This window comes from Pseudopodoces humilis, chromosome 8, assembly GCF_049639895.1.
Source record: "Pseudopodoces humilis isolate 2021_Gansu_Grassland_sample_001 chromosome 8, ASM4963989v1, whole genome shotgun sequence".
Taxonomy (NCBI): Eukaryota; Metazoa; Chordata; class Aves; order Passeriformes; family Paridae; genus Pseudopodoces; species Pseudopodoces humilis.
This window is the reverse complement of record NC_142207.1, coordinates 4,069,503-4,091,064: the sequence shown is the minus strand read 5'-3', so window position 1 is coordinate 4,091,064 and position 21,562 is coordinate 4,069,503. Positions and strand designations below refer to the sequence as shown.

The 21,562-nt window shown below is 38.3% G+C and overlaps 1 protein-coding gene and 1 long non-coding RNA gene across 7 annotated transcripts in view; both read left to right on the top strand.

Moving 5' to 3' along the window:
- The window catches only part of KYNU (kynureninase), a 62,708-nt gene extending 51,145 nt beyond the window's left edge, over nucleotides 1-11,563 (top strand). For all 6 annotated transcript variants that reach the window (XM_014249237.2, XM_088059210.1, XM_088059208.1 and 3 more), the window contains exons 11-14: nucleotides 5,082-5,134; nucleotides 6,586-6,671; nucleotides 9,794-10,024; nucleotides 11,238-11,563. In XM_014249237.2, the coding sequence (XP_014104712.1) occupies nucleotides 5,082-5,134; nucleotides 6,586-6,671; nucleotides 9,794-10,024; nucleotides 11,238-11,390 (523 nt within the window). In that variant the 3' untranslated portion in view covers nucleotides 11,391-11,563. The remainder of the gene's footprint in view (nucleotides 1-5,081; nucleotides 5,135-6,585; nucleotides 6,672-9,793; nucleotides 10,025-11,237) is intronic.
- A 5,604-nt stretch (nucleotides 11,564-17,167) lies between these two features.
- Nucleotides 17,168-21,179, top strand: LOC148183826 (uncharacterized). Its single transcript, XR_015773144.1, has 3 exons — nucleotides 17,168-17,199; nucleotides 19,295-19,464; nucleotides 19,970-21,179. It is a non-coding gene; the product is annotated as an uncharacterized LOC148183826 (long non-coding RNA).
- The last annotated feature ends 383 nt before the right edge of the window (nucleotides 21,180-21,562 follow it).

Here is a 21,562-nt window from a genome sequence, read left to right as displayed (position 1 = left end):
CTTTGAGTGCAGCAGCATTAGGAGATGCTTCTGCTCAGGATCTGAGTCCTGGGTACTTTTTTCTCTCTGTGTTGCATTACACAGAGTCCACAAAACTGGAGCAAAGTATCTCAAAATATGGAATTAAACCTTCAGCTGGGCTGGAGATTCATGCATGGATTTAAGGGATGTTTAGAAATGGTTTTGGGTTTGTGGGTTTTTTTGTTTGCTATTCGGTTTTGTTTTTTCCTTTTTTTTTATCCTGACATTTGAAATATTGAAGCTGGACTTTGTGAACCACCAGTGACATGGTTCCACCACGTTCTCCTGGGCAGAAGGATGATGGGCCAGCATGGTCAGATGTGGATTGTTCCTAGCTCCAGGCTGGCTCCAGCCTCCAGGCTTTCTGTGTACTTTTGCAGTTTAATTTCTAGCATCTCATGGGTGTTTCTGTCACACCCACATTTCCTGCTAAGAGAGTGATGTTTAAGCCACAACCTCTTTCCTCTAAACTTGTGTCACACTGTTCTTGCTCCTGCTGCTTGCCCATCTTAGCTCTTTGGGGTGTCTTGAGACATGGACGTGCTCCTCAGCCAGCCAGTTGTGCCATGGACATGTAGGACTGCGAGGAACTGAATTTCATGATTATTTTTGGCCCTTTCCTTCTTTTCCCTGCAAAAGGGTGCCTTTGCAGACATGGCATAAGATCTGCCTGGCTCTGTGTAATGAACTTTGTGAGCAATGACAGGTCTCATTAACTCCTCAGAGCTGATTCTTTCTCATAGATGGAGCAGCAGCATGAAAAAATCAAACAAATCTTTGCCAACACCTGGATGCTTTTGCAAAATTAAAGCAATGTGTGAATGAAGAGCTTAGCTGCCACCCAGAAGTTACATCAGCTCATTTGTGGACACAGCCTGGCCCCAAACTGCCTGTTTATGATTTGGGTTAATCCATCCTTTCATAAACATAACATACTCTGCTGGTATATGCTCCTAATAAAATCTAAATAATGACTATGAAATTTCCAGCTCGCTTTGTGACCTGATAAGGGAGAGGAGACAAACTGTTCTGTGCCCAGGGAAGCTGGAAGATGTAAAATCAAGAATTACAAACTTCACACTGTATTCCTGTAGCTTTTCAACTTGCCTTCCTCTGGATGTGACATGATTGTCTCACAAATTTTAATGACAGGATACTTCCAACACATTGCCCTGGACTGTAAAAGCTGGGCCACATTAATGGTATTTCCCTCTTTTCTGTACCCACTCAAGAGTTTCTGTCTGTTTTTCTTGCTGAGAAGGAGAATGAGACCCGTGTTGCTCCAGGCTGTAAATTACAAATGAGTAGAATGATCATCTGTAACACCGAAACAAAGGTCAAAGGAATTTTTTCTTTTTTCTTTTTTATTTTTTCTCTGCTCTTTAACTGGATCTTCTTTGATGTTTACACTGCACATACATCACGGTCATTATATCCCACACTCCTGCATCATTAATGCGACTACAAACGAGATGACTCAAGTTATGAACAACCAGTGCTTCAGTCTAATGCAGGCACATATAAAGGAGGAAAATGAGCTAAATAAAAATACTTATTGAAGGGATTGTTCCCTGGTGTAAATGTCCTTAAAGAGAGTTTGAATAAATAAGAGGGAGGATACTGTTCCTTTTTGCAGTCATTTTCCAGCCCAGCAAACCTTTGTTCACTGATTTGTAAAACAAGAGAATATTTTGGAGTAAGAAAAAAAAAAAAAAAGAATTTGAAAACCTTTCAGCAATATTTGATTATATTTTTGTTTCATGAAACTGAGCTAATGACTGTTTGCTTTAAATTTTATGTGTCATGTGTAAAAATTCTGTGCAAATATTGGAAGTGGCAGAATTCCCTGGGAAAGTCTCAGTGTTATCAAACTGTGAGGACATAGACAAGGTTGGATGGGTCCAGTGGAAGGTGTCCCTGGCTGTGGCAGGGGTTGGAAAGAGATGCTCTCCAAGGTGCCTTCCACCCCAAACCATTCTCTGATGACAATGGTTTTATTTGAGGCATAGAACGAAGCAATCTATTTTAAAAGTTATTTTCTAACAGAAGTGGGCTTGTAAGAATATGCTCACCTTGCAGAAAAAGACAGAGCTAGTATGGCACTAATTTACTCTCATTTTTGGCATGATTTCTCAATGGATTTCAAATATGCTTTTACTCCAGGATGGAGATGTCCTCTGTGGAGGTGTTCCAGGAGCATCTCTGCTGAGCAGCCGCGGGAGGCTGCTGGGGATACCTGGGACTGACAGCAGGATGCTTGCAACCCAAACCTATCCATCAATGAGATAACAATTTTGATTAGTGGTGTGCTAAAAGAAGGGCTCAATTTGGATAAATTTGAATTTTTAATTTATAGAGGAACATTTGCTAAATTAGACCTTTATCTCCTTAGACATTGATTTTTAACACACTTCCCACAATGGGTTTTATCTGTCACAGGAAGCATGAAACTTGACAGTCCCATTGCTAACATGTTTAAGGGGTTTTTAATCACAAGCACATCATATATGGCTTTTCAGAGCCTTCCACTTTATGTATTTTGCCAAGAGCTCTGGGTTGAAATTCAAAATCTAGTTAGCTCTTGGTGCCTTTGTTCTTGAGGCAGGAACAGTTGAAATGGCGACTGCAGTTCAAAATGCTCACTTTGCATGCAGAGTAACAACTCTTTAATAAGAAATTTTACTGCAGTAAGTTAATGTGCAGTTTTATTGCCTATTATTTTTAGTGAGCGTTTATAAAGCGTTATGTTTGGGGTTTAACACCTTAGCTCTCTCCCATCACAACAGGTTGAAATTTGGCATAGCGGTGGCAACCTTCATTTCAAAATTTTCACAGAAAATTGTAAACAGCAAATCGCTATAATTTGTGAAGATTTTGTTAATTTCCACACTTTGAAGCCTGTCAGCTTAAATGTCAAATAACGTGACATCCATATGGGCTATTAGATCAATGAGAGTGTAGGACCAGAGCTGCCTCAAAGTGCACATCCTGCAGTGACACCTCTGAAGTTCTAGAACAGCCAAAAGAGAAAAAAATAAAAACAGAGGAAAAGCAAATTGTCAGATTATGGTAGGAAAGGGCAAGACAGCTAAAAATGTCTTAAGAAAAAAAAAAATAAAATCCTTCATTCTGTCATTTTGGAAAAGTTTTGAAATTTCGCTTTCCAAGTTGCCTCCGTGGTGCTGCAGCTGAGATCTGGGTTGAAGCCAACCTCAGAATTAGCGAGTTTTGAGCATTCAAAATGCAACCAGAGATCTTTTCATCAGCCCTGATCTGGATAATGGTGTGATTGATCTGCATTTTGTCTTTGCTTTCTGGGTGTGGTCCAAGTGGAACATGGTATTGTTCTCACAGACTGTTAGTCCAGATGTTTTATTTCCCATGGATTTCTTTTCTGCTTAAAACTTTTGAAATTCATGTAATGTGTGTGCCATTGATATCAGTAGATTTTTGAAGGAACATACAATATTCAGGGTTTGCAGTGCACTGTTGTCTATATATTATAGAGTTCCTATAAAATAACTGAAATATCTTTTATGATTCAAAGCATCAGTAATGGAGTCACTCAGGCAGAGGCTCCATTGTACTTTATTTGGGGTGTATTCATTTTGGCAATGTAATATCTCATTTAAAATGGATGTATATTGCACTGTTAATTTTCATGGGCCTCAGAATAATAAAAACATCATGCAGCAATAAAGAAAAAAACATGCCTTTCCTGTAGACCCTCTGTTTAGATGCAGCTCACAGAAGTAAACATAAAACCTGTGTTGTTATACAGAAATACGAACTACTTTATTTTACACTCTGCAGTATTCATATAACAAGTTTCTAACTCAAATGTGGTCTTAATTCTGCAGAACTCAGCTCTTTTAGGCAAACTACAAAATGTTCCTTTAGGAATGGGCCATGACTTTCTTTCCCCTGTTTGTTTCCAGGAGGGCTGATCTTCTGTGACCTTTACTTAGAGATTTTTTTAATCATTGTAAGTTTTGACATGCCTCACTCCTAAAATTTTGCTCTCTGGCACAGGGAAAACTGAGCAAAGCCTTGGCAGAAATGGTGTCCAGTATGTCCAGTTCTGGAGAGCTGAGAAGTCCAGGAAGGAGCCTGTGATGGTGACTTCTTGATATTGCAAAAACATTGATACAGGGGAACCTCAAGTAGGACTGGCATTGTTAGTCACTGATATCAGTGTGCTGAGTTTAGTGGAGAACACAAGGGAGGTGGGGAAATATTCCCTGATTTTGCAATATTGGTTTTATCTGCAGAGCCCAGGCTGCAGGTGATCCAGTTCCTCCAGATGCTTTAGAAAACTGTTTATAGCAATGCCCTTAAACGTATTTTCCATTAAATAGGAGTTAATAATGTAGTGTAATTTTAATGCCCGAGGTCAGACATTTCTTGAATAACTGTATGGAGTTTTTTTCTTCAGGAGATGATCTTAAAAAAAAGGAATATTGCATTAAACTGGTTTGGGTTTTATTTTAAAGAAAGTTCTCTTTGAAGAATAAATTTAGTTCAGTAAATTAAAAGTGTATGCTGAATTCACACTGGTCTCACGATAAGGACAAGGCAATGCCCACACAATCTTCTTTTCAAGGTCTGGTTGTCTGCTTCTTGTTCACCAAAAAGTCCTTTTCTTGGTGAAACTAAGTCAGATTTTATAACTCATTTTAGCTTTCAGTATTCATTAAACTAAGTTTAAGAGGAAGGGGAAAATGTTTTGAATTTAATGCCTTGGAACCAAGCAGTGGAAATATTTCTGTACTATTTTTGTTTTGTGAAGTGAATTCTGAGAAAATGGATATTTTAAAAATCAATAGTTAATTGAAAGATATGGTGTGCTTTATACTTTGCTGTAAAAGAAATTCTCAAATGGTAATGTTAAGTTTTTAGTGCTCTTTAGAGAATTTATTGCATTTTTATGTCATTGTTAGAGATAAAATGTATTATTAGAAATGTACATGTTGCTTAATCTTATATAGTTCTTAATACTTAAAGCTAAATTAAAAGGTATTAAGATTTCTATTAATTTATTTTCTTTAAAAAAATCTTAGGCTAATTGGCTGGTGGAGCCATGACTTCAAAACACGATTCCTTATGGAAAACAGTATGTATTCATGCACTCTCAATTTTACTTTATTTGATTTATTTATATGTAGCCAGCTTCACTTTTGTAGCATTTGAGGAGAAAGGACAGAACTTTGCATTTCCTCATTTATGTTAAAGGCATTAGACTAAACTCATCCTAAATATGTGAGGCAGAGGAGTTAACAAAATAAATGTTGGAATAAATTTTTGTGTGGGCATGAGGGTTTGACTGTCTGCTCCTAGACATTTTGCTGAAATACCTTCAAAATGCAGATATAGAATATGGATGAAACTTCCAAAGTATCTCAGTGAATTAAATTCATAAGTCTCTGAGGAGCAAGGATCTGCTATCAGTCACTGGGGTAAAATCTTTCTTCAGGATTAGTTCCACTGGAATTAATGAGAAATTGTATAAATAAAGGTAAGGCAACCTGACATAAGTCATGAAGTCCCACTAATGTTTCAGCATCTCCAAATTTCCTGCACTAGGGAGGGACAACCTGCTCTGAAACAGCCATGTGTTTATCGTCCCAACAAAAATGAGAACTCCTTTCCAAATCTGACAGCTAGACTGCTCAGCTCCTGCTTAAAATATGGCAGAGAGAATATCCTGAGGGATCAGGATGAGAAAGGAGCTTTTTGGTTTGATTGGGTGTTTTGTTTTTAATATATTTTTAATTTTCTGTGGCAGTGCCTGTTGCTGTGGCTTTGGCTGGAGAGCACCTCTCTAATAGCCTCAGTCTGCTCTTTGTTTTCAGACCAAACGCACGAGAGTGGCACTATGGAAAGCCAGCAGGAGATACAAATTGCCTTGAAATACTGCTAGAAGAAGAAAAACGTTGTTTATTCATTTCCATGAGCAGTTTACAGGGGAGAAGTTGGGCATTATAAAATTAGCCAGTCTGCTGTGTGTGAAAAGCGTTTCCTCCGCCGCATCCTCCCGCTCTGGTGCTGGAGCGTGAAATATGAATGGTGACACAGAACTTACAGCGAGGCTTTTGTAGATTTATTAAATAGATTTGGTGAAATTTCACAGCCCAAAGTCTAGGCAACTCCTCTCCGTGGCCTGAAGCTACACTCAGCTGCATATGCAGCCTCCCATGTCTCGTCAGCTCAATAAAGTTAAGGAACGTGATTCCTTGCTCCGCTGACTTGGAATTTCTCTGCCTCGTGCCAGCCTTAAAAGAGATTCAAGTGTAAAGGTGGTTTTAACACACACCATTTAAACAAATTAATTGCAGTTCTCTGGTTCCCATGAAGCTGCTAATGAGGTCTTCTGCTGGATAAAATTTGGCTTCTCTCGAAGTTGAAAGTATTAGCCGGGAATAGATTACTATTTCCTTTTAATGACCGGTTCCTACGGGCCACATTAGGGAAATATTTTACTGTGTGAGGACAGACTTCAAGATAAGGTCCAATCCATTAAAATGAAGAAATCAAAAACACTAATATAAGTTATTCATTTTCCAGAATTACAACTAAGTGAAGGAATTAATGGATTCCGGTTATCAAATCCTCCAATTTTACTGGTCTGTGCTCTGCATGCTAGTTTAGAGGTAAGTAATTGCTTTACTTTGAGCCTGAATTTAAGAGTATAAAAGGGTCTAATGAATATTACGTGTATTATTGCTGCTCCCTTATAGAAAACTGTGAAATATTTGAAAATTGAGGGGGAGAAGTAATGAAAAGCAAAGAAAATAACCCCACACCCCTGAGAGACCAAGGCCTTTAATGAATATACTCATCTCCCCATGTCTCTCACAAACTCTGCTGGAGTTGGACCCAGAGTATTTGAGGTTTGCACCTCCAAATCTGAGCTCTAGCAATGTGTTTTTCCCTGCTTTTAGGAGCTCGGTACAAACTCAAAGCTCAGCACTGTTATCCCATAGAAGTATTCATGGCTCAAAATCATTGAATAATTAAAGTTAGAAGAGATGTCTGAGATCACCAAGTCCCACAGTGACTTGTCTCAGGGCTACTCATGGGAAGGATTATGCTCAACATCTTCCTACAAAGGAATCATGTAAATCTGAAAAGTTGCATTCAGAGCTGCTGCTTCATTTATTCCACCAGCAAAGCAGAATTATATCATATATGAAAGAAAATTAGGTGTCCTGGATCAACTGATCCAGTGGTTCAGGGAACCTGTTCTGCCTTTAGTTATAAACAGAGGAGACAGAAACAACCTGCAGATGTTTCCTAAAAGGGGAATTCATGAGTGTGGTATAGCTCCAAACTGTCTTTTCTTTCCTAGAATCATTAATTTTCTGGTGGTCAAAGGAGCAGAGCCCCATCTCTGACCTATCTCTGTATGAATCACTGACACTGTGGTTGTGGGAAGGGCAGTCCTGCCACATGGAGTCGATTCCTCCTCTGAAGAAATCCTCTGATCCACTTGGAGAGCACAGCCCATCCCTGTCTGAGGGCATGGAGCTGTTCCCCAAATACCTGTGTTTCATATCAAGATGTTCCAGCATTTCTCTTAAGGAAGGCTCTCCCCTGAAATTAGGACTTGGTCTCTGTGGCTCAAAGAGGTGGTGTTACTCAGATTTACCTGCTATGTGCAACATATTCTGCTATAAAATCATCCTTAAGCTGGTTTTCAAGGTAGCCTTGGGCAGCAAGGTTTTGCCTCCAGCATAAATGGCAGAAATTTATTTCTGGTTAGCATTCTGTTAATTCTAGTGGAATGGCTGAGCTGATGCTGGAACAAAGAGCAGTGTCCACATCCCTTTTCTGTATTTACTGAAAAAACAACATCTTAAACAAACAAAATCAGAAAATTGCCAGTTATGATCTTTCCATCTTTCATGCAACGCTGAAGGACTGCAAAGGGCACAGCCATGCCTCTTGTTCCGCCTGACAATTTATATTTTTAGTCCTTAAACATCCAGTATATTGTTTTAAACTTTATGTGACCTTGGAGATAAGCTGAAAGCTATTCTGCCATGACCCAGATTGTCAGTGCTCGGGTTTGTGTGGGCTGGTGTCATTTAGCCCACTGCAGGGAGCCTGGAACAATGAGGGCTGAGCAGTTTCCATCGCCTCCCCTTTCCCTGCCCACATTACCTTTTGGCACAGCCAGGATTTCCCAGTGCTAATTGCTCTAATACAGTGGGAAACAAAATAGTTTTCATGTCTGGCAAGAGATGGCTAGTGAAATTGCACGCCACCTTCACTGGGACACATTAAGCAGAAGGCAGTGTTTCCAATGGAAACAATGAAAACTGCAAGTGTTAATGGATGTTATTCCTCAATAATGCTTAAAGTGACTGTTATGGCACTAGCTGCTGCCTTTTATGGAAAAAAGGGGAGCGCTCTACAGACACATTTTAAAGACCTTTTTCAAAAAATTTCACCCAGGAGACCAAATATTCATTGCACAAAGCCTGTGGAAGCAGATTTTTTCATGCAGCCTAAGGAGATCCATCCCTCATACTCCTGCAAATCCTGGAGGAATAGGAGGCAGGTCTCTGTTTTCCCTCTAGTAATGCACTGAACTGTTCTGTGTCTGCTCTGCCTGCCTGGTGGAGAGCGAAGCACCTCTACATTGTTGTTGACTTGTGCATCTGCTGACTGCTGGTGGCTCTGGTCCCTGTCACGTTTATTCCCTTGCAAAATCTGTTTTAGAGCATCCACATTCTGTGTCACAAACACAAATGCAGAGGTTCATGGTTTTGTGCAGCATCTAGTGGCTGTGAAAGCATCAGGGGGTGAGGCTTGGGATGTTCTGCAAAACTACAATTTCCAGATGCTGCTGGAAAAAGTACTTTGTTGTATTTTGAGTAGTATTTCTCAGGTACTTCTCTTAAAGCTTCTCCAAGTTATAAGTAATCCTAAAATCATTACTTCTCTAGTGTAGAGGGTGAACCTGGGGATTTAAAGCTGTAAAGTCAATGCTAGTACACATTTTGTGCTTTCACAGACAAGAATTTCTACACCAGTCATGATGTTTCAGTCTTGGCCCTTGGATTTTGTTAGTAAAATCACTTAGTTTGGGAAAGACCTCCGAGATCATCCAACCATTAAACCAGCTCTGCCAGGCCCACCACTAAACCATGTCCTGAAGTGCCACACCGATGTGGTTATGAACACTTCCAGGGATGGTGATTCCTGCCATGGACAGCCTGTTCCAACGCTTGACCACCTTTTTAGTTAAGCAATTCTTCCTAATATCCAAACTAAGCCTCTCCTGGTGCCACTTGAGGCTCTTCCCTCTTTTTCTATCAGTTGTTTCCTGGGAGAGGAGGCCAAACCCCACCTGGCTACACGCTCCTTTCAGGGAGTTGTAGAGGGTGAGAAGGTGTGTACTAAAGTTATACACAAGCGAAAACTTTCATGTGATTCTGAGGTTCATGCAGCCTGGTTGCACCTACAGAGGATTTATGGATCCTCTTTAGACATGCAGAGGAATGCTCTCTTAGAAAACTGGCTTTGTGTGCAAGTTATTTCTGCAGAAATAGTGATGTGCATGAAACTTTTAAGCAGGAGGCACAAATATCTGTCATTATCTAAGGCATAACATTATCCTGTGTTTTCAAAAGCCCAATCCTGTCATGTGTATGTATTTCTCTGGTATTACTACTTGATTCCAGTGATAATGTTTAGAGAAATCTTTATTTCCTTTTCATTTTCTACAGCAACACATTCTCATCTTAATGATTTCAAATCATCACAGGTTTTCAGTCAAACTACAATGAAAGCATTGAGGAAGAAATCCATTCTGCTCACTGGTTACCTGGAATACCTGATAAAGCATTACTACAGTGAGGATAAAACAAATCCAGAGAAGCCCTTTGTAAGAATAATCACACCATCTCACATTGAGGAGAGAGGATGTCAGCTCACTCTGTCGTTTTCCCTTCCAATCAAATCTGTGTTTAAAGAGCTGGAGAAGAGAGGAGTAGCTGTAAGTAAATCAAACTTCACCTTCTTAACAACTAACAAGCCATTAATTTGCCTTTATTAAAATGTAGTCTCATATAAGGCAAAAACCCACTAGGACTGATGATGACTTCTTACAATTTCAATTTTCACTTGTGCAAGTAATCAAATACATAGAGTTATTTTATAAATTATTTGTTGGTGTGTATTGCCATTTCACTGTTAACTTATTTCCAGTAGTTCTGGAGTCACTGCTGAGGTTAGAGCTCTATCATGGGTGCCTTAGGGAGGGAGGCACAGCGACAGGTTCAATTTACATGACAAGGAACTCTGAACCAACATTAGTCCCCTTCTGATCCACAAATGGCCAAAAGTTTTGTAAGGCATTGAGATGGAGCCATGGAAATGCTGTCATTTCCTTAGAGATGTGTTTTAGCATTCAGAAAAAGAAGCCACTGAGCATCATTTCCTCGTAATGGCACAGTTACCATCGAGCACTTCTCCAAAAGAATAAAAGTGAAATTTAGGACGATACAATGGGTGATTTAGATGTGCTGGGAGGTGAGACTGATAGCATGATGCCATATAATTGAGATATCAGTTTTATTTCTGCTGGCTACCTGTCTCCCCAAAGAGCACATCCTTTAGGTTATGTATGCTGCTGCTTTGGTGCTGCCAGGGAATTCCAGGAACTCCTGCTTTTAAGAGGGCAAAGGGCCTCACACTGTTGGCTTGTCTTTTCAGTGCAGTGATATTTTTCAAATATAAGAGATAATTATATTCAGCAAAATGTTCAAAATCACAATGAGAGGAAGAAAAATACTGCAATGCATGTGCCATTACTTGTACCTTTAGAACGAGACACTCACATACTGGAATGGGGTTTTTTTTGTGCTTTATTTTTTGTCATCTCTGTGCCTCTTCAACTCAGGGTTGCTATAAAATTCACTAAGATGAATTTTGGGGCTACAAAGCTGATTTGAAGCCCTCAATGATGCTGATAAAGTCCTGCCCATCCTGAACTTTTCATCATTGTTTTAGGCAAAACTACTCTTACTAAATTTTTCACAGTCATTCTCCTCATTGTAGCTCCTTGAGGATCCCAAAGGTTTTACACGTGCTTCCTTGTCAGTCCAGTCACTCTTCCTTAAAGACAAGTTGTGGCATTTAAAAATATAGCCTGACAGATAAACATGAAGTGACCTGAATTTACTGAATGTTCCCTCTCTGTTTTGCAGTGTGACATGCGAGAACCAAACGCTCTTCGCGTTGCCCCAGTTCCTCTCTACAATTCTTTCCATGATGTGCACAGATTTATTGAAATCCTGGGATCTGCAATTACATCTTCAAAACAAACAGCAAATAATACTGTGCTATCTGGTTCTTATTGATGGCTCAGCTGTACCTTTTAATCTATTTCTGACCAAGATGCATTTATCCTGCTGAGTGATTCTTTGCTTCGAGTAGACCGAGCTATATCCCATGCAATTTGCAAAAAAATGACTGTGCTTGAATAGTTATTTACAACAGACATAGTTTTATTAAAGCTCATATTTCCACTCTGCTTTGACTTTGACTTCATGAATTAGTATGCTTTGTATATTTTAATGGGGCTCTTCTTAAACATTTTATGTAGTTTTATTACATTAGCCTTGAGAAGCATGGAAGAATTGCTATCAACTAGAACAGGGATGAAAAAAAATCCCTTCCTTATTACAAGAATTATGCATAATAAAATGTGGAAAATAGACAAATCACCAAGTGTTAAAAGATACAGCCCAATTTACATTTTTAATTTAGTAATTCTATTTAAAGTACAGGGTATACTTGAAAAGTAAAAGTTGAACAATTACTTGTTTCAAAACTCCTGACTGCTGCACACCGAGTTTTTCAAAGGGCCCAATATTTTGAAATTCTGGTTTAATGAATGATTTAATTGAAGAAAGAATTTACATTGCATTCTTTGGTGCGATTCAGTTGGCCAAAACAAAACATTTTATCTTTCTAGGTAGTCCTGTTGGAGAGGAGGAGCTGCAGAAAGCTGAGAAGAGCTGTAGACCCATGTAAGGCAGCGTGAAGGGCTGTACAAGCACTCCCTGCAGCTCTAGTGAGGCTTAGTTGGGATTAGGCAAAATGAACCCTGAGCTCTTTGAGCAGCAGCAAAATATCTCATTGTTAGCTCACCGTGTGGCCCAAATTTTTACAGAGATTTGCACCAGGCAGGCAAGAGCAACGTAGAAAAACTGCTTACATTTCAGCAACTCTTTACCCAAAGTTGTTTTAAGGCATAAATAACACCTTGGCATAATTGGCAATTAAGCTCTAAAGTCTGTAGCTATTCACACAGCGTTTTCCAAGAATCAGCTGAAACTTCCTCTCTGATGATGTTCAATGTGTCTCATTTTTGGTATGAAACACTTAGAAAATTACATCCAGTAGTGCTTTGAATATGTGAAGGGAGCCTGTAATAAAGACAGGGACAAACTGATGTGACAGGACAAGGGGGGATGGTTTAAACTGCAGGAGGGTGGATTTGGGTTAGATGTAAGAAAGCAGTTTTTAAAGGTGCTGAAACACTGGAACTGAGAGGGGGTGGATGAATCCCTGGGAATATTCAAGGCCAATTTGGATGGAGCTCTGAGCAACCTGCTCAGGATAAAAGGTGCCTCCCTTTAAAAGGTCCATTCCAACCCCAGCTACTCTGATTCTATGGTACTTTTTATTCTGCTTCAAGAGTGAAGAAGGATTCTGGGGGGGAGTGAGGTCTCCTCTAGTTTTACTTGCAGTTATTTTTGCTGGTTGAAACTTTCACACCCTTAGAGCACCTCCTGCTGCACAAAAGAGCATCTACCTCTTCTCTAAAATTCCCCAACTGTGTATGTTAAAATCCTTCCTGCAGCAATGCTGATTTTTATTGGTTCAGGGCAAAGCTGAAAAAACTGCAAATACAGCATTTATTGGTATTTTTAGCACTTGTAAAGAGAAAGAAGAGCTTCTTTAACCAGAATATTGTTGGAAAGAATAGCACAGGAGTCTTAATCAGTTGGAAAGCTCTGTCTCACTCAAGAGGTTTTGATTACATTGACGTCACCTCTCCACAGCTCAGCTGAGACTGATGGCTGTGTTGCAGGCCAGGTATCTGCATTTTTGTGGGTTTATTTTTATCCTTGAACCTGCAGCTCAGCTACTTTGTCTGTCAAGTGGCACAGTCTTAGAAAAGGACCTTTTTCCATAAAGTGACAGTTGATGCAAAAAGCACAGAATATAAAAATGTGCAGGTCCACAGTGCTGGAAAGGGATTTAACTCCGTGTCAGTGCCTTTGCAGCACTTGTGTACCGGTGCCAACTGGCTCTTAACTCTTCCCTACAGAGTTGGGCAAACAATATAAATTCAGATATGAATGTAGTTCATATTATAAAGCACCTTATTCTGATATCAGCTCAAACTCCAGAGGAGTAAGAATCACAGAATCTCTTTCTAAATAGCTTCTAGACCTTAAGTTTTGGACAAGCTCTCTTGGCAGTTATGGGGAGATAAACAGTGATTTTTGAGAAGTTTGAGATCTGCTTTTAATTAACACAAGTGAATTGATAATCTTTAATTAACAAGTGAAAATAATCTTTTTGTCTCTGTTTGAGGAAAGTGAATCATGTAGTAGGTAAAGTTCTAAATATATGCAGTTCAGGTTTCAAGGAAAACAGATTAATAATAAATATTTGATTATATTTTGTCTTTTAGTATCATTTTAAGCTACAGGTACAAATATTGACTTTACAAGTATGTATTTGTGTTCTATTTGATGGATTTGATTAAATTCAGTGCATCAAGACTCACTTATTTCAACTATTTTGAGTTATTCTCTCTTCTTAACCTGTGATAATAAAACTAAAAGTTCATTGCACTTATAGACATATATATCTATAAATTCAGAAAATTATTTCCAAAAAGTGAGGGAAACCTATATTGAAGTTTACTCATTTTAATGAAACAAAATTGAAGCATAAGTATCAGTTTCACAGGGTCTTTCCCTACTTGAAGTAAAAGTTTTCCAAGATGAATAATACTGGAAGTTAACATTAGGTGTCAGTATTTTACATATTATTTAGCAAAAGAATATCAAGGGAAAGAGCTTCTATGAAAAAAAAATAAAAATTACAGTCTGCTTTTTCAAATGCTTTAAGTTATCACAGTTAGAGTGGTATCAGGAATAATTATGTGTGAAATAATTAATTGTATATACCCCAAATGCTTCTTGCTAGTTACATCTCTGATTTAAAATTCAATACTAAGTACCACTGCTTTCTAATTGTGATAACATTTCATTCTTGGATTGTCTGAAGAAATTACATTTTTCAAATTGGACTGCAGGACATGAGGATCTGTAGATGACAGAAAATTGATAGCCAGGTAAAGTGAGAAAATATCTACAAAATGAAGGCAAATGTGAGTATGCAGATCCCTGGTTGTGTGTGATCTTTTTCAGCACAGCAAAATTTAAGAATGTGCAGAACCCCTAAGCTCACTGCAGCTGTTGAAAATACAAGGAAAAAATACCATAGTATCCATCCATTTTATTCAAAATGTTCAACATTTTTAACCCTGTTTTGCCACGGGAACACCAAAACAAGGCAAAGTCTTTCTTCACAAGGAGCAGAGGATGCCTTTGTCTTCCAAAAGAATAACAAAACAAAAGAACTCTGAGTGAAGAAAAAGGCATGACATAGTAATTTTTTTCATCTGAGCTTGTGGCATTACTGAGAATGGAAAGGATGTGGCTTGTCTGAAGAGTTTAAACCCCAAAATGTCCTTGTCTGACAATGCCAGAACCCACCTTGATTTTGTTTTAACGGCAAATTATTTTACATTGGTAGATTAAGCGAGAAAGATGCAAGAAAGGATGGAAGATACTAAAACAAAATAATTAACATTTTAACCCATGTTAGATGTTCCCAAGCAGAACTGGGTAGAAGTGGGAATTCCCTGTGAAATTCCAGCCCCTGGGGGAGAGATGGGCTTTGGTTGGGGTCACAAAGGTGAAAATAAACATTTTGGGCTAAATCCCCAGAGGGGCCTGACACAATGTGTTGACATCAAAGCAGCCACATCAATATTTTATTTTAATACCTTTCCCTGAGTCACAGATTTGTTGAGGTTATAAAAGACCTCCAAGACTGAGTCCAACCACTCACCCAGCACTGCCATGTTCGCTGTTATAATGAAGACATGGCTGAGGTAAATGTATTATCTATACTCACCTATAAAACACACTTCAGAGGGAGCTGACCTACCCAGAGAGCCCCAAAAACCACTGCAGGTTCCCAGCTGAACCTCTGGGCACTCAAGCTGGTGCAAATCTATTTCTGAAAAGCTACTCTCTCTCTGAGACCAGCTGAGAGACAGTTTTGCATAGTAAGCTTAAAGTTTTGTCAATATTTGTGAAATATATTTAGACAGCTTATTCAGAAATGAGTAAGTTATAGATCAGTAATTCATACTTTTTATATCCCAAGTTTTTATTACCTAAACTTACTCTTCTAAGCATCGTTTTATGTTTCTAGTTAAATATAAGTGAGAATTGATTGGGGTATTTCTCAATGGAATTCTATCTTTATTTCATCATAATTGCTTCATATTTGAATAATGACAGATGAACTACTTCATTCAATTGCAGTTTTAAGGCTTTGAAGTCACAATAGCAGCAAAGGATTTAAATCCTGAAACCATTATTATGGCAGAGAAGACATCAGGGAAAAGGAAAACTTATGGTAGTGTAATTTTCTAGATGGAAAAATTCTTCTGCGGTTGCACTTTTTTCCTTTTTATTATTTTTTTCTCTGGACATTTTATTAATGTTAAAAGAACCCTGGAAGAAGAGATTGGAAATGCTGAAAGAGCTCTGCTGTAAGTAAACTTCTGTAGTTATTTGGCTTTGGAGCTGGGTACAAACCTTTTAAAATTCTGGGCAGCTGCAATACTGTATTTCACCAATAAAGAGTTCATTAGATCTTTTTTCTCTCTGACATTTTACATCTAGTCCTGAGTACATGTTAATACTCCAAGGTATGAATTTCAAAGTTCCCTTTATCTTTGTGTACAGTTTTAAGCAATTAATCAAATGATAAAATATAGCTTTAAAATTAGAAACGAATTGTGAATTTAAAGTATAAGTTCAAAAAGTTTCTACATTATAATTTGGGGGGGGGATGGGGCCTCATCTACTGAACTTAATTCTGGTGGTTTTCTTTTTTTCTTTTTTTTTTTTTTTTTTTACCTTACATTTTATTGAAGAATTTTGAAGCAATCCTGAAATTGTTAAAACATGACCAAGTGGTCTACCCAGGATAGTTCCTTCTCCTCGGAGGCTACATCAAAGTGGCAGAGACATAGAAAAATCATTATTCAATATGTTCAAAATGATTCCCATGTGGGGGAAGATTTACACAGGCTTCTGAAGTGAGCGTGGGGGCAAACAGCACCGAGACCCCTTCGTCTGAAATAAAAGTGAGTGGCAGTTGTATCATCCCTGTACAAGAATATGAAGATAAGCCTGAAGTGTAGGGGGGTGGGGATTGCAACATAATTTTGGCAGCAGGGTCCAAATCCAACCTCTTGAGTTCAACCTGCAACTTTTCTGCTCCAAGGATATTCCTGGTGCCTCAGTTTGGAAAGCCTGGGGTGGGGAGGCTGTTCCAAAGGTAATTGTGAGTGGACATCTGCAAAGTTCCCATTGATACCTGAGCACAAGGTGCTAAGAACTGGGAGTTTCTAAATGTCATTAATGAATCTCATCAGAAACATGCTTGTCATTTTTTTTTTGCCTCTATTTTCTGTTTTATTCACTGAGGTGTGTCAAGCACACAACACTCTGTTTCCTTTTAATGAGTGTCTTATTTTGATTTTAACCTGGGAGATGAAAGGCAGTATTCAGAAATATTCAATCTTCAGACAAGACATGGAAGCAGCTCTGTCATCTTAGCTGAAAGTTTGTGCCAAATGCTCAGATGTTGTTTTGTGTGATATCTAATTTAAACCACTGTGGCCAGGAGACAGCAGATGCTGCCAATTCTGCCCTTCTTATGTGGAAAACACCTCACACCTGGGTAACTTGTGTGGACCTTCCTTTTTAAGGATGCTTCTGGACTTTTCTTCACTGCTCCTACTTAAAGAGAAAAAATGTGAAGGTCTCAGTTAGAGGAATGGTGAGTAAAAGAACATATTCACCTGCTCCTGAGTAATTGACCCTGAAATTGTGAGGTTTTTTCTTATTTTTAAACTGATGTGAAAATCCCACTTATTATAGAATCATGAAATCATTTATGTTGGAAAAGACTTTGAGGTCACTGACTCCAGCCTTGGGCCTGGTGCTGCCAAGTCCACCACTAAACTATTTCCCTGATTTTTGTTTGACTTCTAGTTCCAATATAGTACAGTGCCAGATTAATTTAATGAATTTATAAACCTCATTATAGCATTTAAGTTTCATTTGATTTTGAAAGAACTTGGATCAGGAAAGATAAATTTCTTCTACATTAATACAGGGACAAGTACACTGAATTTTGAGAAGTTACTCAACTTTTCAAATGTAACTACTAAATGAAAGATTCTGCATGTCTCTGTATCAGATATGGAGGAAGGATAAAGCTATGTGTCACTTTTTGGAAATCCTAAATTCTGTGGAAGATGATGTAGCATATGATTGCTTGATTTTCATTAGTAGTCTTATCTTATTTAAAGTTTCTCTTTTTAACTAGATATTAAAGCTGAAGTGATAAAACACCAGAAGTATGAATCACCAAAGTTCTATGTTGAAGTCTGGTCTCCTGACATTTTTCTGAATGAATATTGAAATGCTTCTCAACAAAAGATCTTGAAATTGCTCCATCAGTAATCAGACCCAGACTTGACTTGAAAAAAAATTCTTTTAATATTTTGTTATGAAAAGCATGCACTTAATTATAATGATGATCATTAAAACAAATGTCTTGGAAGGCTACTATTTTCAATTCAGCCTCCTTAAAAGCATATGAAAAACCTGATTATATACATAATAAGTACATCCTGAAAAAATATTAGAAAAACATACTAAATTAATGTATATGATATACATGTACATCTATGTATATGTATATGTGTGCTCCTCTCCAGAGAATCAAAGGGTTTGGGTCTGTCTTATTTTTTTTTTATTTTATTTCACATTTATGGGATGTGTAAGAATTGGTTTAATTTGATGAAATCAAACATTCGATGAAAACAAAGGCGTTAGCTCTGAAATAAGACATCAGCTTTGCTGGGCTATAGATCCTTTGAACTTGAATGACATTGTCTCTGAGGACAAGATGTTTGATGAATTTTAGACTTTAAAGCCTTTGGTAGGAAAAATTAGTCCAGAATCTGTTCCTGCAGGATGGGGGAAAAAAAAAAATCATTCTTCAAAAGATCAGGAAAAAAATGATGTCATTTTCTATTTCCCTTAAGTACCTTTTCTTCAGATGCTTATATTGGAAAAGGCTCAACAGCCATGAATTTAGGGGCTTATGCTCCAAGTGATCAGGGCATTTATGTCCTCTTTGCACAGAATATTGAAGAGAAACAAAACAAAAAAAAAACCTCTTAGAATTTAAGGATAAAGGGCTCTGTGGGTAAAATGGTCTTACAAAACATGACTGACTAATTTTAATCTATTAATTTAATATAATGAACATAATGATTTGTGTAAAATTACTTTACCCCCGTTATATGCCAAATCTGTCAGGAACAGCTGCTTTGCATTCAATATATCATAATGACATATACTGTGGAGTTATAATATTTAAATTTCTTTTCATTAAGGCCCTATTTTAGATTTGCAAGCTTATGCACAAGGGGAGAAGGGCTGGTGCCTCCATCGACTGTCGCTGTTAAAGGTTATCAAAAAGAACTCTTGGCTCTGTGAAGAAATGAGTAATGAGTGCAAGAGGGTTTCACAGACCCTGTTACAAGGCAAGAATAAACCAGGATTAAAAAGCCTTGTGGAGAGTGTTTTTCCCAACAGGCCTAATGTTTAATGGTTTTTTACTCAGAAGAATTAGGAGGGTCACGGTAACTGGAGCTTGAAATAAAGGTGAATTGATAACACAGGTGGGGAGCTGGACTGAAGGGTTTGTAATTAATTAAGCCTTTATAAAAACCCAGAGGCTGCAGCAGAGACTCCTTCTCTCCCTCTTTCCTACATCCTAAATACTCCTAAAATTATTACCTGGCCCTAAATACCATTTTCCTTTGGAACTGCTGATGATACACTTTGTCCTGTCGCAGGGCTTGCCTGGACTTATGGAAGTAATGGATCTGGATGAACATTTCTCACAGCTCAGAAGGTCCAATTCTGGCTGAGAAGAAATTAGCATTGCAAACACCCCCCCACACATCATGAAAGAGTGGAGATGTTGTAAAACATGGCTCCAGGCTCCTTCTGCTGTAGCCTGAAGGTGATTATTCCATGAAAACTTACAGAGGTAGCTGCAGCACTAGTGCTGTGTACCTGCTTTAGGAGAGTCTCCATTAATCTTGGCAGATTAATAAAATAAGAAAGGGCCCAAAAAAGCAATATTACAGGCATGGACCAGAGCAAAGAGGACAGTGTGGCCTTGAGAAACAAGGGAAAAGGAAGTCTCTGACTTCAGAGACCACAGACTATAGAATTAAAAGGAACTGAAAAACTGGAACAAGCTCAAGAGCTATAGAATGAGGGCTATCAGTTTTCTATTTTTGTCTGCTTGGAGCAAGCTGAAATTCGTTTTATTTCTATGGACATGTTGAAGTGCTGTGAGTAAGGAAGTCATGATTTTTTCTAGGTGGTTGCTCTGACTAATTCTTCCAAGAAGTGCAAACATTCAAACACATCTAATACTCAGCCTGGTGGCTACAAGTTGCACTGAAGATGTCCTTCTTATTTTCTTTTTCCTTTTCTTTTTTTTCTTTTTCCTTCCTCAGATTTGGATACCTCCATTCACCAATAACCTGACTTCCTGACATCTCCCAGATCCTCTGAGAATACAGCAATTACCTGCCAGAACAGGGGAGCTGAGGAAAAGGGCAAAGCAGTAGAGCCATGCACACAAACTAGAATTATCTGTGTATTACATGAGCAAATAAAATCACAGGGAGGGATTGGAACTGACATACGGAACTAATTAATTCAACTAACTGCTTCAAGTCTTTGATAAACTGATTTATTTGATGTTTCCCAGTCCATTCCAAGCAGCACAGTCTCCCCTGAAAGCTTCTGGACACAAGAGAGAACATTCATCTGTCTGCAGAGGAGTTTGCCATCCTGCAGCTGACTCTCCCTTGCATTTGTTGCCTTCTTTTTTCTGGCATCAGTGCCTGGACAGTTCTGATGTGCTCTGGGATGGCAGCATGGGAGGCAGCAGGGTGAGAGCAGAGCTGCCACTTGGATAAAGCCTCTGCTAGGAAGAGACAAGAAAAGAGTTCAGCAATTCTGATTTCCACTAGATTTGATGGGGACACATTGCTTTTGTGAATAGCTTGTTTGGCTGCTAGCTTATGTTTGTTTGTTTATTTATTTATTTGTGAATGGGGGCTTTGGTACTGTAGAAATTAGACTGTTTTTCCTCAAAGGCTGAAACAGAAGGAGAAAATATCTCAGAATATCTTCTCTTTCTTCTCTGTTCATCCTCAGCATGGGATTTCACCGGATTTGGGACTTTTTTCACTAGAAACTATTCACCAAGCAGCTGAAATTCTTTTAACAGAGGTAGAAACAACACTGGAGAATATTTTTTTTTTTTTTTTTGCTAAGGACTGCCATATGCCTTCCAGACTCTTCCTTCACCTTGAAAACATTGACTCTTTTTGTAGCTCTGATCACGGGCTCATAGATCAAGATATTGTCTCCCAGAGTGCACAACTCTGTTCTTTCAAGGTTCCTTATTGTGTGATGCAAAGCCACCTTTTTGGCAGTTTGGTATTGTAGTACTTTTAGCACTCCAGAAAATACATTTACACTGCATTTCAAGCTTGCATGTAACTAAATCCTGTCAAGGAAAGTCTTTACATAATGCATCAACATATGCTGGGGTTTTGTCTCTTTTTTTAGTACAGTATGGCTATACAATGGATTGGAGTGGCTTTTCTAAGTTATTAAATATAGCCCTAGGCAAGGCTGGCTTTTAAAATAAATGGCAAGATCTCTAAAAACACCTGGGAAAGAGAGAGAAAAAGACTAGTTTGAGTTTTTATAGAACTTTCTTACCCAGTAGTTTTTGTTAACTTTAGTGTCCTACTTTTTTTTCTTTAACAATGAAATATAGCAGTAACTAAGCTTGAAAAACAATGAGGTTAAACCAAAAAATATATGCTATTTTCTTAGCTATGAATATTCCTAAATCCAAACTTAATTTTAAGGCAAAATGAAGTTTATTAGGAAGTAAATGTTCAGAGAGTTCTATGCTAAACTTCTCTGCTGCTTTCCACAGTATATCTCTTATCAAAACTTCAGTGGCTCAGCTATTAAGTGATTTAATGCAAGATCATTTTTCTCCTAAAATGAGAATGTTCTGGGTT